Raw genomic sequence first — 18,715 nt, 5'->3', positions numbered from 1 at the left:
TAGAGAGAGCTGCCCTCAGTGAGCACTGCAGAGTGAGATACACCAAGACTTTAGATTAGATCAGAGGCAGTGGAAAGAAATGTACTGAAAGCTACACAGAATCTCAAATCAGCCTTTTGGGTGAAAGGAAGACATGAATAAATTTCTGGTACAACCCCGAGCTTTAAACAATTATTTTTCCTAGATAAACCCCGACTCACGAGTTTCTTGGCACTGCCACCTTGTGGTGACAGTGGCCTCAGAGCAACTTCTGATGGGAGGGACACTGGTATGTTGTAGGTAAAGTCTATTTTCTATCAGGTTGTGGGCTTGAGGTCCATTAGTTTGCTAGCTTTTGCAGAACCCCCTTGAGGGGTTCTGTCAGTTCTTTCCTACAGCTCCTCCACTCAGCTGGCTCAAGCCCACTGCCCCACATGCTCATTCCTTATCTCCTAAAAAGTAGTCCTCCTACAACTCCTTAAAATCTGTGTTCATGGGGTCACCAAGGATAAGGGCCTATTGAAGGAAAGGTTACCTGGCCGGTGTAAAAGACCCTCTCTGGGTCAGGGACATACTCAGCACTGAGCTCGTGCTTGGGCACTAGACCCTGCACATCATTGTAGAACTTCACAATGCAGCCATAGTCCTTGACTCTGAGGATGAAGCCGTGTGTCTGCAGACCAGGCTTGGCATCGGCATAGCAGGTAACGGCAGGAAGTTTGGACTCAATCAGGGTTTTCTTCAGGGTCATCATCAACTTCTTGGCTTCAGGATCACAAAGCAAAACCTAGGGGAAGGATACTAGTCGTCATCAAGTTACCCGTTATCAAGAGAGCCACTAGACTAGTCTCTGCAACCTCTGAACCCAAAGGCCATGGTCAGTGCCTGAGAACCTGCTATCTCTTTGCCTCTGAGTATTGTCAGAGGCAAATCCTCCCTGCTCCCTGCTGGGACGACAATCTAGGGAGGATTCACCTATTTCAAATGTACTTCCTCCCACATAACAGAATGAACCATCAAACCAATTTACCAGCTCAGTACTGTGTATTAGTTATAAATTAAGGCCGAGAGATCCAACCATCTCTCATCCCTCAGGTTATCTCCTAAAGAGCAGAGAAATTCCTCTACTTCTAACCTCCTGACTCCACTATTGTACAATCTTGCACCAATGGGTGATCAATACCTATTTTGACTCAATAATGAAACAAAATGAGAGGAAGAACACCTAACATTGTGACTGGCTGCACAAACCAGGCCCTATGCTAGCCACTGGTAACCACATGTAACCTTCACAACTCTGCAAAGCTTCTCTTGGGATTCAAGACTTTGTTATAAACCACTCATATTTCGGCAACTTAGCTTGTCTATTTCTGGGCCTGACACACATCGCTTGCTCCTCCTCAAATCCTTTCCAGTTCAAGTACCACCTCTGCCAGAAATCTAGAAGACATTATTGTCATAGAGACCTGAATTTGAAAACTGGTTCTGCCATTTATTAACTCTGTGACTTCGGGCAAGAAATTTCACTTTCCTAAGCTTTCACTTCCACACCCGTAAAATGAGGGTAACAGTACTTACTTTATATGGTTGTTTTCAGGATTCAATGACATAAAGCATGTCATGAGCCTAGCATAGCAACTGATACAAAATACATGTTACACTGTAGTTACTATTGACATTATCAATTATTCTTGCTGGCCCAGCCCACCGTCACCTCCCCTTTGAGATACGATTATAGCACACAGCCTGTACCGAACCATGTGACAAAAGGACGCACAACAGCCTGCTCTTTTCATGTATGAATATTTTAACTCTCAATTATATTACACAATTCTCAAGGGCAGAGACACACTTTTCTCTTCCCAATGCCAGGCACAGCACCACAGATGTCAGATGGTCACTTTGTGGAAAAAGGCAGAAACTTCAGCTGAAAAGCAATGCTCTCTTCCCATCTGGCCAAAACCCCAAGGAGACCCTTCAAGAAGCTCACCCGGCACTTGACCTCATCCCCAATGCGGTATTTCTTCTCTGGATTCTTTATCAGGATGTCGGCCAGGTGTATTGGAGGTACCAGGCCCCTGATTTGTTCGCCCACTTTCACCAGCATCCCATATGGCTTTATGGTCAGCACCGTGCCCTAGGGAGTCCAAAGAAAAGAAGTCATCATGCCTCAAGAATGGTTTTTCTTCCACCTCTTACAACAAAGCATGTCACATCTCTTTCAAAGCCCACCTTTCCAGACTAACTGTGCCTGTTTTTCCAGATGTCATGGGGTAAAGCACGTACCCCACACTGATTTGAAGGCAGTATGGTTGATTCATGGGAATCTTCACATCTTTTTGTGGGAGCGTGTTCTTTCGGCCTACCTCACAAGCACATTCTCTGAAGGAGAGATCTACGTCTCCGAAGGAATGAACTCTACATATAAAGGAGATCTGCTCAACTGGGGCTAAATGGTTAGACAGGAGAGGCAACCGCAAGTGACTTACTAACATCACAGGAGCTCAACTATCACAAAATTAACTTTTGACCTGGTCTAATAAACACCATCAAACCCCAGGATTTATGATCTACTGCCTCTGTGTAGCTGGGTGATGCTATTAAGACCTTACCTTGAAATTAATTACAAGTTACTCCAGGGAAGAAAAAGAAATGCCAGTTAACAGGTAGAGAGAAGGAAGGTGACTTTAAATGTGTTCACATGACAACTAATAAGCTAACAGTTAACCTGTGAACTAAAGAATGTCTGAAGGTGGAAGGGTATCTAATTATGTGCTTGAGTCTTACCTTTACCAATGCCCCAGGTTTGATGTCATGGTACCTAAGGTACTGAGCTTCAATAACAGATCTAGAACAAAAAGAAAATACAAGATCACATAAACCAGGGCAGAGGCTACCTAAAATTCAGGGCTACCAGAATCATGCTGGCAACAAAGAGAACCCTCACCAAGCCAGGCCAGGAGAAAGTGTGAACGTGCACGCACAGAGGGGCCCATCTCCACAGCCCCACATGCGCTGATGACAGACTTACGTCCTCAGAGAGAGCAAAGCCAGTTCATCCATTTGACTGTAATCGATGATTCTACACTTGTGGGTGTTCCCTGGCTTGAAGGCCTCGGCATTGAAGACGTTCTTAGAATCGGAGAGATGGCTGAGCTACAAAGTACCAAGTGATTAAGGACAAGCCAGAGACTGTAGATCTGAGGCAATCAGGTATGGAAGCACGTGACATAACTCAACACATTTATCACATGCCATAAAAACAGTAGTCTGATTGCCTGTTAAAATAATTCTTCTAACTAAAACACTGTTCTTTACTATCATAGACTCTCTATAAGGTCAGAGAACAGTCTAGATCATGGATCAGTATACTATAGTTCACAAGTCAGTGCCTATTTTTATAAATAAAAGTTTTATTGACCACAGCCATGCCCGTTCATTTACATACTGTCTACGGCTGCTTTTGGCTTTAACAATAGAGTCGTGAGGACAGAGATCATATGGCCCACAAACCTGAAATATTTACTATCTAGCCCTTTCAAAAACTTTGCCAAGCTCTGGTATAGATCTTAACACTCTTGTACCTACCATCAACCAGGTATCAAAATAAGTCAAATTAATCCTGAAGAATTCTAACAGAACATACATTGTTCTAATCCCTATATAGAATCCTCCACACTTGGGAATATTCAAAAACAGGAAACTAATACAAAGGATAAAGGAAACAAACAAGGACCCACGTATCCCCAAAGTCCTTCTAGGGGTAAATCCTGGTGAAACAAAGAGCCTCCTCACCCGGGCATAGGCCAGAGCCCCATCCTTCAGCCTGAAGGTGGCCCCAGCCTTGCTGGAAAAGCTCTGGACAGGAACATCCTCCAGCACTGCTCCCAGGTGCTGGCAGGAGAGCCGGGTGAGTGAGCGCCCAGGCTGCAGGAAGATGGGGCGCAGGCTCAGCCTCACAGCCCTGGTCCGAGGATGGACACAGAGAACACAGGCCCTTACCTACACAAGGGAAAGAGCATAATGAGCAGGAGGCACACAGAATATAACACACCCAAAGCAGACCTTCAAAGGCCAAGACTCAACATGTGCTGACCAGGTTATGGATATAAGTACTCCTATCAGCTTGTGCGATCAAGCAGCATGTGGAAACATCCAACAAAATGTCCCAGGACTATATCCAACTAAATCAATGCTTACTCAAGGTCAGCAAAACATATTAGGGTCCCCTCAATACCATGAGGCTAGTAATACATATGCAGCAGAAGCCATGTACTGGCATCACTGTATCAGAGGCTCATCTGAAATATACCAGAACAGCCTGCTCTGAGCACAAGGCTACAGCACACAAAACGCCTGCACTTTGTTTACAAATATGATTATAAAGAGAAAAAATTATTAGAAAAACGTTTACCAATATGTGGTAGGAAAACCAGTTTAGTTAAAAAATACGTCTATATAGGGGCACCCGGGTGGCTCAGTCGGTTAAGCATCCAACTTTGGCTCAAGTCATGATCTCAGTTTGTGGGTTCAGGCCCCACGTTAGGCTCTCTGCTGTCAGCGCAGAGCCCACTTCAGATCCTCTGTCCCCCTCTTTCCTTACTCCTCCCCAGCTAGCGCACACACTCTATCAAAAATTAAACATTAACAGGGGCGCCTGGGTGGCGCAGTCGGTTAAGCGTCCGACTTCAGCCAGGTCACGATCTCGCGGTCCGTGAGTTCGAGCCCCGCGTCAGGCTCTGGGCTGATGGCTCAGAGCCTGGAGCCTGTTTCCGATTCTGTGTCTCCCTCTCTCTCTGCCCCTCCCCCGTTCATGCTCTGTCTCTCTCTGTCCCAAAAATTAAAAAAAAAAAAAAACGTTGAAAAAAAAAAAAATAAACATTAACAAAAAAAGGTTCAAAAAAAATGTGTCTCTACAGAACCCAACAGCAATGTTACTGTTAAAAACAAAAAAGGAAAGAATCATTTTAGAATGCTTTTTAAAACTCTGAATAACATATATTGGGATTTTCTTCCCAAATATCCATGTTCATTGTAAAAAATTTAGATATTTAGATAAGGGTAGAAAAAAAACACCCAGAGTTAATCATTAACACCTGACTGTAAATCTTCCAATATTTTAAGTAAGCGTACTATTAAAAAATATTTTCAGGGGCACCTGAATGGCCCAGTCTGAGCATCTGACTCTTGATTTCAGCTCAGGTCATGATTCCAGGGTCGTGGAATCAAGCCCCACATCAGCTCTGCCCTGAGTGTGGAGTCTGCTTAAGAGTGCTCTCTCTCTTTTGGCCCCCTCCCTCTCACTCTCTGTCTGTCTGTCTGTCTGTCTGTCTCTCTGCTCCTCTCCCCCCGCTTGAGCACTCTCTCTCAAAAAAAAAAAAAAAAAATTGCTTTTCAAAGTTGGTTCTGCTCTATTCTCTTCACAGCACTTTTAAACACATTTTTCTATTTAAATATAGATTTTGTTCTTTTACATTAAATATTCTTCTTAAACACTTTAAATGGTAAGAGCAAAAGATCCACTACTCACTCCTTAAAATCAAACTACCTAAAAGAGTAATAAATGCAAACTACAAGTTGCCTTCTTTTTCACAGGCTCCATTTCTCATCTCAGTCCACAGAAATAACTACGGTGGCTTCCTGTGGTCCTTCCAAAACACCTTTCCTTCCCCTCGCCGCCTCTAATACCCGTACACACGCAGCCCTAGGACCGGCCCATAGCTAACTGCAACACTGGACAGCTGTTTGGGACACAAATGGAATCAAGAAAACATTTCTTACTGATTGGTTTGAGAAGTATGTTCCAGCTTTCTTGGGATCCAAGTGCATAAAGTCAACCAGGCCAGTGAAGAATGAGAGGAAGTTCAATATAAGGCCATGTGGAGTCACCTGAAAACAAACAGAAGAAGCCAAGAATGTAAGAGACGTTGTGCAGATGAAACACTCAATGCTACGTTTTCCATAACCACTGTGTATTTCTCCTCCCCCAGCTAACCCTTGACAATCTTTCTTCTTATAAAATTAAGTGGCAGGGCAACTCCTGGCTCTGGCTGTTTCTTTATTCAGTAAGCTCACCTCCCCTCAAACCTGAGGGGACATCAATCCTCCAGTCCTCGGGATTTCCATATGGAATGGAGGACAATTTGCACAAAGACCCTCAGGGAACCATCAGCCTGACAACGTGGACAAATTGTTGCTAACTTGGTGATTTGCCCAGACTCAGAAGGCAAAACCCAAATGCATGCAAAAGGGAGATACTGACCACACTGATTTATCCTACAGAGCCCCCCAAAAGCTAAGTAATTAGAGGTGACAAGCACCTCAAAAGAATGCAGTGAGGCAGATGACTGAAATCAGGGAAACTAAGTTAGATCTCCAGGTCCTCTCCTCACACCATAGGGCCTGCGCCTCTCCCGCCTCCACAGGAAACCTGTATGAGACTGAAAAGACAGAGGAGTGCAAACTCTGAAAATGCAGATTAAGAAAAATTCTGAACATCATACAGATATAGACATGGAGACATCCAGCCCCTCTCCCACCTATCTCTCAGGCAGCCAAGATATTACCCCCCTGAGGAGAGATTAATAGATCCTTTCTAGAAAAATCTGACATGCCAGAGAAGACCTGTAACCGTGACATCTGGAGCTTGCTCAAAGTCTGCTAGCTCCTGATCCTGACACTGAATTCAGCCAGTCAACAAGTCCCACCCAACCAGGCACACCACATTTTATACCACCTCAATGATAAGATGGCAGTCAAAACACAAATTCAGTAGAGGAGATAAAATTAAAGTTGAGGGACTCTCCCAGAAGGTAGGATCTAGATAAATACATGCACATGCCAAAACAAAGGGGAGAAAAAACATAAGAAAATTAGAAAACTGATAATTAAGTCCAACACCATTCTATCAGGAGTTTAAGAGAAAGAAGAGGAAATTATACTTAAAAAAAAGTGGGGAAGTGGGGGATGCCTGGGTGGCTCAGCTGGTTAAGCATCCGAATCTTGATTTGGCTTGGGTCATGACCTCATGGTTCGTGGGACTAAGACCGAACCTGGACTCTGCACTGACTGCATGGAGCCTGCTTGGGATTCTCTCTCTCCTTCTCTCTCTGCCCCTCCTCGGCTCACTCTCTCTCAAAAATAAACAAACATTAAAAAATTTAAAAAATTAAATCTTTTTTAAAAAGTCTGATAAGGGGCTAGTATCCAGAATATACAAAGAAATCTTACAACTTAATAAATAAGAAGACAACCTAATTTTAAAATAGGCTAAAGACTTTTGAACAGATATTTCTCCAAAGAAGATATACAAATGGCCAGAATACAACCAGTGCATGAAAAGATGCTCAACGTTACTAATCACTAGAGAAATGTAAACCCCAATCATAAGGAGATGCCACTTCCCACCCATGAGGACAGGTATAATAAAAATAAAAAACAAATGTTTGTGAAAATTTGGAGAAACTGAAACCTTTAATTGCAGGTAGGAGTGTAAACCGGTGCCGTCCCTTTGGCTGTTCCTCTAAAAAGTCAGTTACCATATGACCCAGCAATTCTATTCCCAACCATAGGCCTAAGAGAAATGAAAACTTACATCCACACAAAAACTTAAACATGAATTTCACAGCAGTATTACTCAAAACATCCCAAAGTGGAAACAACCCAAATGGCCACCAACTAATGAATGGAAAAACACAATCTGTCATATCCATAGTGTGGAATATTATTTAGCCACAGAAAGGGATGAATCACTGATACTTGCTACAACATACATGAACCCTGAAACCATGAAAACATCATGCTAAGTGAAGAAACCAGACACAGAAGGCCACATATTATAGGATTCCATTTATATGAAACACCCCCAAGAGACAAATCTAGAGACAAAAAGCAGAGCCAGAGGCTTGAGAGAGACAGGGATGGAGATTGACCACCAATGGGTACAGGGTTTCTTTACGGCGGTGATGCAAATGTTCTGGAATTTAACAGTGGTGATAGGATGAGCATTGGGTATTGTATGGAAACCAATTTGACATTATATATAAAAAAAATTAAAAAATAAATAGTGGTGATAGCTGCACATCTTTGTGAATACACTAAAAAAATCACTTAATTATACATTTTTTAAAGGATGGCTCTTCCTATATGTGAATTACATGTCAATATGAATATAGAAAAAAAACAGTAAACACAAGAAATTTTCTCAGAATTTAAAGATCTGCATTTCTGAATTGTAGGACAAATAAATGGAGACAATCCACACAAAAACAAATCACCATGACATTTTAAAATAAAAGGGATAAAGAGAAAATCTTTAAATTCTTCCAAAAATAAAAAATACATACAAGGAAAAGAGATCAAAGTAACATCAGACTTTTTAAGAGCAACAGAGGCCAGATGACAATGGGAACAAGGTCTTCAAATTCCTCAAGTTATTTTTGACAAAAGGATGCTAATCCCAGCTTTACTACCAATCACATGTGAGTGTAGAATAAGGACATTTTTCTACTCTGTGACTCCACTGGGAGAGGAGCTTGGCTTCCAGTGCCTTTTCCCTTTGCTGATTTTGCTTTGCCTCCTTTCATCATAATAAATCATAGTGATGAGTATCACCATATGCTGAGTCCTGTAAGTGTTTCCAGTGCATCAGTGAACCTGGGGGTGGTCCTGGGGATCCAACACACTAGGTCAGGAAATCAACCTCCCATGTACCTTTCCAATGATGCTTCTGGAGAATGTGTCATGCTAAAATGAGCAAGTAAACCAAAAAAGAAGAATATATTGAATCAAAGACTCCCATATAGGAGAAAGAGGGGAAGGAGCAGGATGACCAAGAAGGTAAGTCTTAGGATATCGGTTCTGCAGGGTTCCTACCAGAGCAACCAGTCTAGCCTGGAGGAGGATAACAGGAAAAAGGGCCCTAGGTTTAAAAACAACAACAACAACAACAACAACAACAACAACAACAACAACTAAGAGGTTATCTAAAGGAAAAATCTTTATGGAAAATTGTAATATAAGGAAAATGCAGGATATACAGTATTATGAAACAGTGATAGGTAGGAAGAGAATTTGGCAAATGACAAAAACAAAGCTGATAATCAGCTCCCAGGAAAAAAGCTGTTCAAGAAATAGTCATAGTATGTTACCTGGCTCAGCACTAAATAATATGTACATCAAACACTGATTAATGATTTAACCAAAATTTAAAATACTGTTAGGGGGTTGGAGGAAGGGAAGGGGAAAATTGAGAGAGCCAAATCATCATCTACCACAGAAAGAACTTAAAACTCAATGCCTAGGGGCACCTTGGTGGCTCAGTCGGTTAAGTGTTTGACTATTGATTTTGGCTCCAACTATGATCTCACAGTTCGTGAGATCAAGCCCTGCATTGGGCTCTGCACTGAGAGCGTGGAGCCTACTTAGGATTCTCTCTCCCCCCTCCTCTCTCTGCCTCTCCCCTGTTCATGCATACTCTCTCTCTTGCTCTCTCTCAAAAATAAGTAAACATGTAAAAAAAAAAAAAGAGTATTTTATGGGGTGCCTGGGTGGCTCAGTCGGTTAAGCGTCTGACTTGAGCTCAGGTCATGATCTCACAATTCCTGAGTTTGAGCCCTGCATCGGATTCTGTACTGACAGCTCAGAGCCTGGAACCTGCTTCAGATTCTGTGTCTCCCTCTCTCTCTACCCCTCCCTGACTCGTGCTCTCTCAAAAACAAATAAAAACATTACAAAGATAAAATTAAAAGAGTGTAGCGCTTTAAAAAAAAAAATAGATAGATAAATAAAAGTATTTTAATACTATTTGACCTTTCCAATCAGCACTGTTCAAAAGAAACATGGTCCATATGTAAGCCTATACCTTTAAGTTCTCTAACAATCACATTTTAAAAACTACAAAGAAATAAATGAAATTTATCTTAATAACACTTTAACCCAATAGATGTAAAATACTGTCATTTCCACATATGGCACTGGCTACATTTCTACTGTGTAAAGCCACATATGACCAATGGCTACCCTACTGGACAGCACAATTTCAGGTTGTGTGCATAGCACTACTTCAGTAAAAATTATCTTTATTTTAGAAAATAGTAATGACAATGAATGGCTTACCTTCTGTACCTGGGCTTTGACCACCAGTCCTGGTAGCAAGTTATTAAGGGTCCAGTTTTGTTCCTCAGTAGCAATGGCGGTAGAAACTTCAGAATGACCAATAGATAGACCAACAACTCCTCCGTTACCTTTCACCTCTTCAATAACGCAGTTCAGATAATGACCCACCTTCAGTTCAGCACCTGCAAGCCCCAACCCCCAAAAGGCAAAATACCTCCATGAGAAGGGCTCTTAATTTGGGTTCAAGTAATACCTGAAAAGATCCATGCTTTACCTGCCTAGTTACCATGTAATACCCATGTTCCCAATCTCTCAGTGACCAACTACAAGAGGGGAATAAAGTGACCCTGACTGATCTGGAATCAACACCACTTAAAAATAAGAAAATCTCAACAAGGCAGGAAGAGTGCTGGCTCAGAGGCCCTGGGGGCTCAAATTTCAGGGGAATCTTCTAGGTGAGAAAAAGCAAAACTGGTCCATTGGATCTAAACCCTGTCACTCCCTGGCTCTTCACACATCTTCCCTTTTCTATCAGCTGGGATTAACACTGATTTTAGCAAAGCCAAACAGCTTTTGGGGTCACCATTCTGTCATTTTACTCACCAAACAGCATTTAAACATAATCCCTACACGTACCACCTCACTACCATGTACCTGCCCCTCTTTTTCCCCTCACCTTTGTTCTTCTGTCGGATATATTCCTGGGCTTTCTGCAGTGGCAGGAAAGCTCTGGCCCCACCAACACCAATGTCCACTAGGTAGCCATGGTCTTCCAGGCTGGACACAGTGCCTGTGAGCAGCTGGAGGAGAAAGCATTCCCCAGAGTTCAAAAGTCAAAGGTAATGGGATACACAACAAACATCTCCTACCAAACATGAATGTTCCCATCATCGATCTTGACATATCATCCGTAATCCTGTCCCACGCCCCCTCCCAATAACTTGTAACTGTAAATTTCAATCCCACTAGAGGATAGAGAAGGGAAAGACAACAAGTTTAATTCTCCATTGGCTTATGGTTTCCAGTCAGTGAAGAGTGTTATAAACAGGTGGGGAATGACAAAGAGGGGTTTCTCCCCTGAAGAATTTCCAAAAGATAAGAAAAACTATTACGTTACACAAAGAGGAATAAACCAGATGGCCTTGCAAGGTCACTCCCAGCGCCATGACTAATCCAGAACTACTCTTCTAGCAGTCATCATGTCTTTTCTAAGTGCCTCCAAGACTTCGAAAAAAGAGAAAAATCTTGCCAACCTCCTGCACATTTCATCAGGAGCAGTGTGAAGTTCCAATCTGGCTCTTACTAGCCATTTTGTCTTTGGCAAGTCACAAACCCGAGTCCATTTTCTCAAATGCACAAAGATATACCTATCTGCCTCACAGGGCTATGAGAATTTAAGACAAATGTCTAAAACAGCGCCTGCCAAACAGCAGGCTCTTGATGCTTGTCAATTTCCTGCACCTTGGGTTATTTTTATTCCCCTTTCTACCCAGCTTTCAGGCCTGTCCCAAACTGACTGCTTCTACCTAAAGGTTAAAAGATCATATTGATCTCCTTCCTCTCAATTACAAGAGCACTTAGAGGAGTGTAGTTTATTCGAGCATGTTTTACACCTATTGGACGTTGACACTTGGAGCTAATTTCTCCTGAATCTCCACAGCACTGGAGACTCAATAGCAAGCTCCTCATTAGTACAGCTGACAGACTAATTGCCCTGACTACCTGTCTCCTGCTCTCGGAGAGCAGTCCTCAAGTGTTCCCTACAGATGCCAGATAGCCTCTGAAAAAAAAATCTGTAAAGAACAAGTCTTGGTAAGCAAGGCACTTTGTGGAACTCCTCACTCCTGCTAAGCCTCCTTGAAGACTTTTTTTTTTTTTTAATTTGGCCACCAATGAACCTTCCCTTTCTCCCCTCCAAGGTAGTGTGATTACGTTCAAGCCTTCAATTTCCACTAGAGTACCCAAGCATCCTAGAGACTGTCCTTCTCGGGAAAAGACCCACCCCTGTGTGTAAGCTGAAAGTCAAAGGTCACCTAGATACTCCCCAGGAGGCAGGCCAGGAAAAAGGCACATGGTCTGCTCCTCTTCCTTGACCTGATACATACCATGCCGGGCTTCAGGGCCTCAGCAGATAACACTTCGTTGACATTTTTGGGGTTCAGAGATAGCTTGACACTCTTTTTGCCCCCTTCTGTGAAGCCCACACTGCTCACCACACACCTCACCAGCATCCCAGGTGAGAAGAGTTCAGGCAAGTGGGCCAGGTCCTGCACAATACAAATGAGAAAATTCTGACACATACCCCTCCCCTGGACCAATATACCACTGCCCAACCTTGGCTCGGTGGTTTCTCATCCTCAGACCCCAAAGAGCCCAAAAGGCAGATGAAGAGGGTAACCACTCGCCCATAAAGGAAAAGGGATCTATGGCCAAGTCAGTCTTCACTTTCAGTATGAAGCCTCTGTATCTCCTCAGAACAGGCAGATGTAAATGACTTGTCAAGAGTTGTCTGTATTCACCATCTCCGTTTCTTCACCTCCTGCTCCCTTCAGGTCATTGCCTCTATGTTCCACCTCTCACACACCACTTTATCTCCCAATAAAATCACCAGTGACCTCCATGTCACTAAATCCAAATCTGTTCTCCAGTCCTTCTTATATGTGACCTTTAAAAGGCATTTAACACTGGCGCCTCTCCTTCCTTTTTTAAACATTTCCTCCCTGGCTTCCAAGCCCTTCATGTGCTGGTTTTCTTTACTATCCCTCTGGCCCCTCCTTCTTCTTCCAACAGCGACTCTCCTACTCAAGACGTTAAAATACTTGAGGGTCAGTCTTCCTCGATGATCAGTATTTACTCGAGGGTCAGTTTTTTGGTCTCTTCTCACTCTATTCACTCCTTCTAGGCACCCTCTTCCCTCTTCTTAGTTTCAGTCACCACCTACACAGAGCAGTCACACATGCACATTTCTGGCCCAGACCTGTCAGAGCTCTGGAATCACCTGTCTACTGGACGTCTCCACCATTCCTCAAACTCAACACAGCAAAAAAATAAAATCATCATCATCTCTCCCAATCCAGGTCCTCTCTCAGGGTTTCTATCTCAGGATGGCAAGGCTGACCATCAAGTCAGGTACAACAGAAACTCAGGACTCATCCCCCATATCAAACCCATCAGTGCCCATGGACTTTTCCTCCTCAGGCCGCAGGAAACCCTGAATGCAACCTGCCATCAGGTGGACTACTACAGTAACCTCCTACCTGGTCTCTGGGCAACTACACATGCCTCTTCAATCTAATCTCTATGTTGTCTACGTACGAACGTTTCAAGGGTTTCCCACTGGTTCTAGAATTAAAAACTAATCCTTAACATGACCTAGCCTCCAGCTAGCTCTCCTGCCCCATCCCACGCCACTTTCCCTTGCTTTTATGCCATAGCCACACTAGCCTTCTCTCAGCTCCTTCTGCCTGAACTCCTTTATTTACCTGGTATACCCTCATCCTTCAGATCTCAGCTCAAGCATTCCTTCCCCAGGGAAGTCTCCCAGGCTCCCTAGGCTAAGTCAAAATCTCCTTATTGAAAAAAAAAAAAAAAATTAAAATCCCCTATTATAAACTCTCATGGCACCTTGCACCTGGGCTTCTCAGCATTTAACAAAGTTGTAAATTAACATCTACCTATGCACCATTTAGTTCCAGTTATTGAGTACATTCAGGTCTCCCTTACCTTCAGAGGTTCTTCTTGAGCCACCTGCTCACTCAGCTTTTTGGTGTAAGCATCACAGATTTCAGTCACTTGCACAAAGCCCTTGAGGCCATTGGGGAGACTCACCACCAGTTCCAGTTCATTTACCTCTTTCACACAACCCAAAATCCGCATCCCCTCACACAGGGACTAGAAGAGAAAAAGTGAAATGTGTACAATAGGGAAAAGACCAATGAATGGGATCAGGGGTTGTGGCTTCTAGTCTCAACTCTGACTTATAATTTTTTTTTTTAAGTTTATTCATTTTTGAGAGAGAGAGAGAGAGAGTGAAGAGGAGAGGGGCAGAGAGAGAGAGAGAGAGAGAGAGAGGGAGACACAGAATCCAAAGCAGGCTCCAGGCTCTGAGCTATCAGCACAGAGCCCGACGTGGGGCTTGAACTAATAAACTACGAGATCATGACCTGAGCCAAAGTCGGATGCTTAACCAACTGAGCCACCCAAGCGCCCCACAACTCTGACTTCTAAAAGCTACAGGAAATACATGTTCATGTGTCATCACATGACATGTGTCAAATACACGTCAAAACACTTATCATTGCTGACTGAGCACTGTAAAACAGCACTAGGATACTCGAGGACGCTTGCTTTACTCCAAACATCCCACACTCAAACGCGTGGAGGGGGCAACAAAATGAAGGAAGCAGGTCAGTGGAGACAATAGCAGGGTGGGGTGAGGATGTCAGACCTAAAGGGTTAAACCACTACTCAGTTCCACGTGATTACAAATGAGGAAACACGAGCTTGTGCTGTCAGCACTCTCAAATTCTTACAAGAAGCTAGAAAGCACATTTTTTAAAAAGTTTATTTATTTTGAGAGAAAGAGAGCATAAGCAGAGAAGCAGCAGAGAGAGGGAATCCCAAGTGGGCTCCGTGCCGTCAGCGCAGAGCCTGATGCAGAGCTCAAACTCATGAGCCGCAAGATCAGGACATGAGCCAAAACCAAGAGTTGGGCATTTAACCAACTAAGCCACCCTGGCACCCCCAGAAATCACATTTTTATGTGAAATTTTCTCTAATGTTAACAAAAAGTTAAGAAATTCTTCTTCTGGGGGACACCTGGGTGGCTCAATCAGTTAAGCATCCGACTTCAGCTCAGGTCATGATCTCACAGCTCGTGAGTTCAAGCCCCATGTCAGGCTCTGTGCCTGGAGCCTGCTTCAGATTCTGTCTCCCTCTTTCTCTGCCCTTCTTGCACTCTCTCTCTCTCAAAAATAAATAAACATTTAAAGAGTTTTTTAATAAAAATAAAAAGAAATTATTTTTCTGAGTGTCATAAAGAACAAACAAAATACCTCTGCAGGCTGAATTTGAATCTTTTCCTTAAGACTTATTTCACTTTTTTTTTTCTTTTTTACAACATATATCCCCAATTATAATCTAAAAATCTAAAGTAAATTAAAAGACTTTTCCAAGAGAATCTCCACAGCTACAAAATGAAATAGAAGTAGAATGGTTGTTAAAGTTATTGCCAGTTCTAACCTATGAATCTACTAATACACAAGTTCAATGAGGACATAAGCACAACAAGGGGCTCAGCAGTGGCTAAAAAAACAACACATGATCCCAGGCACTGGTTAACAGTCAAAGGCAATAATGCTCAATTCTGAGCACAAACTCCAAAAAGTCTCTACAGGGGGGCGTGCACACTCACATACATGCACACATGTGTGTACAAAAGGAATGAAGGAAAAACAAAAGGAAAGAAGGAAGGGAAACATACACAAACTTAAGCAACCCAGGTAGTTTGTTTAGAACAAGATCAAATTGTAACAAACCTCAATACTAAGGATTTCAAACTTCTCTCTTATAGACTTGCTGCTTTCTCTCTTTTCGATTTTCAACTTTTTTGTTTTTGCTGGCCCTTTCTGGCTCTTTTTCCTTTTGGTAGATTCCTCTTCAGTAGAAATCTACAGAGGGGAAGAAAGATCTCAAGGAATGAAGAGAAACAATCCTGGACTTTCCTTCCAATTTCAGGTCACCTGTCACCTTGCTTCGTTACTCCTCCACTGCACCCCCTTCCAGTGTTCCTGTAATTCCCGCTTCAATGTCATCTCTCCCATTCTGCCACCTTTGTTCAAGCCAAAGGTGGGAACCTTCGCATTTTCAAAAGCCCCTTCTCTTCTGTGTTCTTCCTCCCTTGACTGGGATGGACACTGGCATCCCCAGGATGAGAAGCAATTTGGAACAGTGTGTGAAAATGGAAGGTGGAAACACGGAGACCAGAGTTAAACTCCCAACACCACCATAACAAGCTATGTGGTTTCTGCTCAACCACATAACCTCTCTCAGCCTCAGTTTCTCATCATGGAATGATGTTCTCTACTCCACTGTAGTTGGGACAGATTACATAAAATCCATATAAGACCACACAATCAAATGTTAGTTCCCTTCCCTCTAGCATTTGGAGCAACGCCTACTCGGGGAAGATGGTGAATTTTAATGCGAATTCTGACCACTATACATGGCAAGAATCCCATTTAAAAGTGCGATCACCAGCTCCTTTCTCTCCATACTTTATTTTTAATCAATTGAAGTATAGTTAACACACAATGTTACATTAATTTCAGGTGTACAACATAGTGATTTGACAACTCTACACATTATGCTATGCTCACAAGTGTGGCTACTATCACTATTAAATGCTATTACAATACCACTGACTATATTCCCCATGTTGTACCTTTCATGACTTATTCCATAATTTTTCTCTCCATCCTTAACCAACATGGCAAAAATTCCTAAGAATAAGGAACAACAGCACTGCAAACTCAAGTACTAAATGCCATGTTTCAAAAAATATAGTCTCATGGTGGTATGGACTCTCCAACAAGTTCACTTTACAAAAGCAGACTTCCAAAAGAAACAAATATGGAAAATACCACATTCTCAAACAAGGTTATTCTTCACAAGGACACTAGAAAGTGTTCAGTGAGTCTTACCAAACAAGCACACCACTTACATCAAATAAGTTGTCTTGTTCAACCGACTGCTGGAAAGCTTTCTCTGATTTGTGGGTCTTTCTTGTACCCCCTCGGGGGAAGCTTTCTTCCATGGTTGCTGTGTTTGAGTCTCCTAAAAACAATGCAAAGAGTATCAGTGAGATGTAGTGTTGGTGTCAGATTTCCTAAAGGCTGTGATCAGTGGTCAAGAGGCAGAACTTTCTAGCACCAATGTGCTAAACAACATGGAGGCCTAACAGATGGTTTGATGCTAAGCCTCAAATAACCTATAATTCATCTTTTCAATGGTATCTGCTTCAAAACCACAAGTTCATACACTTCCTCCAGAAAAAGAAGTTCTAGATCCAGTGTAGTAAATATCATAGAATAGCTACAGAGAATAGCTATAGAAATAGACAAATGAATATATAAATCCCTATCTTCAAAGAACATGCACAATTTTAAGAAAATAAAGCAATTATGCAAACAATTTAAAGAACAAATTGGGGCCACTGGCTAGCTCAGTCACAAAAGCATGCAACTCCTGATCTTGGGGTGTTAAATTTGAGCCCCATGTTGGGTGTGGAGATTACAAAATAAAAACAAAAACAAAAAACAAAAAACCTACAAAAAATAAATAAAATACAAATCAGGAGCACCTGGGTGACTCAGTTAAGTGTACAACTCTTGATCTTGTGGGTTCAAGCCCCGCGTTGGGCTCTGAGCTGGGTATGAAGCCTACTTAAAAAAAAAAATGCAAATCAAATTATAAGCAAAGAAATAGGAAATGATGAGGCTTCAGTAAAGAAGGCAAGCTTCCTAAAGATGCCTTTGAGCTGTTAAAGATGAAAAAGATTTTGACAAATGGAAAAGGAAAAGCAGAAGGAATGTGAGAAAAGGCATTCACTTAGAGCCAAATATTTTCAATAATCACCAGCAATTTGTCAAAAAATTGCTCAAAAAGTTGCTGTTTCCTTTCTTTGAAGAACTGTTCCACTAAACCACAGGGAGAATAAATCATAATAATCACAGTTAAATTGTAGAACACAGGTGGGCTTTTTTTGTGAAAGATTTTGAATTAGACAGGAATAGTTTAATGTCTACTTCGATTAAGTCAGAGTCTTAATTAAGGGAAGAAAGAGAACAGCAATCAAAAATATACTGCAGGCTATAAATTGGACAGGAAGAGAGACAGGACTGAAGGAAAGTAAACAGTGTACAAGTCAACTGCAGTACAGAGAGACACCATGCGAATGAGAACCAGGTATAAGAGAGAACGGAAGATAGGAGAAATTAGTTGTGAGAGACACTTGGTATAAGGATCTAAAAAGGCTTTAAACTGTAGAAGAGGTGAAGACCCACTGGGAGGCTTGGATTTGGAATCAGGAATAGGTGGGTCAATGTTTCCTAGAAATAGGAAAGAACCGAGGAGTCTAGTTTGCAGGCAATTTGACCTTAATCTCACTTCAGACAACGGGAAACTGAAGCTTCAAAGAGGCGATGCAGCGGCATAGAAGGAACTTAAGCAATTTGCCAGGGACAAAGCCTGATGTTACAGGGACCACTCGAGTAGAGTCAGCTTCTGAGCTGGGCTGGGGTGGCCGAACCACTCACCCAACCCTGTAGGTCCATGGGAGGGACCCAGAAGACCTAGCCCTGGGACAGTCCTGGAAGCCACGAGGTTTCCTCCTTTCTCGCCCTTGTCCTCGCTTACCAGCCCCGCGACGCCAGCACCTCTGTACTTCCGAGCCGGTATCACTGGAGACACACGCGGAGACCAGCACACCCACATGCCACCACAGCTCCCCCCGGAAGCTAGGGCGGGCTTAATGCCCTACTTCCGTTACCATGCTCGGTTCTTCAGAAGGGGGTTGTGCGGGAAGGGGGAGAGATTTAGAGACAGGAAGCGGAAGGGCGGG

At 42.7% G+C, this 18,715-nt stretch overlaps 1 protein-coding gene across 2 annotated transcripts in view; it reads right to left on the bottom strand.

Annotated features, from left to right (window-relative positions):
• The window catches only part of PDCD11 (programmed cell death 11), a 43,371-nt gene extending 24,679 nt beyond the window's left edge, over positions 1-18,692 (bottom strand). For both annotated transcript variants that reach the window (XM_043597419.1, XM_043597420.1), the window contains exons 1-13: positions 18,511-18,692; positions 16,817-16,929; positions 15,633-15,764; positions 13,819-13,986; positions 12,201-12,362; positions 10,772-10,895; positions 10,096-10,277; positions 5,761-5,868; positions 3,775-3,981; positions 3,011-3,135; positions 2,767-2,827; positions 1,970-2,116; positions 515-766 (exon numbers count right to left, since the gene is read on the bottom strand). In XM_043597419.1, the coding sequence (XP_043453354.1) occupies positions 515-766; positions 1,970-2,116; positions 2,767-2,827; positions 3,011-3,135; positions 3,775-3,981; positions 5,761-5,868; positions 10,096-10,277; positions 10,772-10,895; positions 12,201-12,362; positions 13,819-13,986; positions 15,633-15,764; positions 16,817-16,909 (1,761 nt within the window). In that variant the 5' untranslated portion in view covers positions 16,910-16,929; positions 18,511-18,692. The remainder of the gene's footprint in view (positions 1-514; positions 767-1,969; positions 2,117-2,766; positions 2,828-3,010; positions 3,136-3,774; positions 3,982-5,760; positions 5,869-10,095; positions 10,278-10,771; positions 10,896-12,200; positions 12,363-13,818; positions 13,987-15,632; positions 15,765-16,816; positions 16,930-18,510) is intronic.
• Positions 18,693-18,715: the final 23 nt, after the last annotated feature.

The sequence above is a fragment of the Prionailurus bengalensis genome, chromosome D2 (genome assembly GCF_016509475.1).
Source record: "Prionailurus bengalensis isolate Pbe53 chromosome D2, Fcat_Pben_1.1_paternal_pri, whole genome shotgun sequence".
Classification (NCBI taxonomy): domain Eukaryota; kingdom Metazoa; phylum Chordata; class Mammalia; order Carnivora; family Felidae; genus Prionailurus; species Prionailurus bengalensis.
The sequence above is the reverse complement of the archived record's forward strand: the minus strand, read 5'-3'. Positions and strand labels throughout refer to the sequence as shown.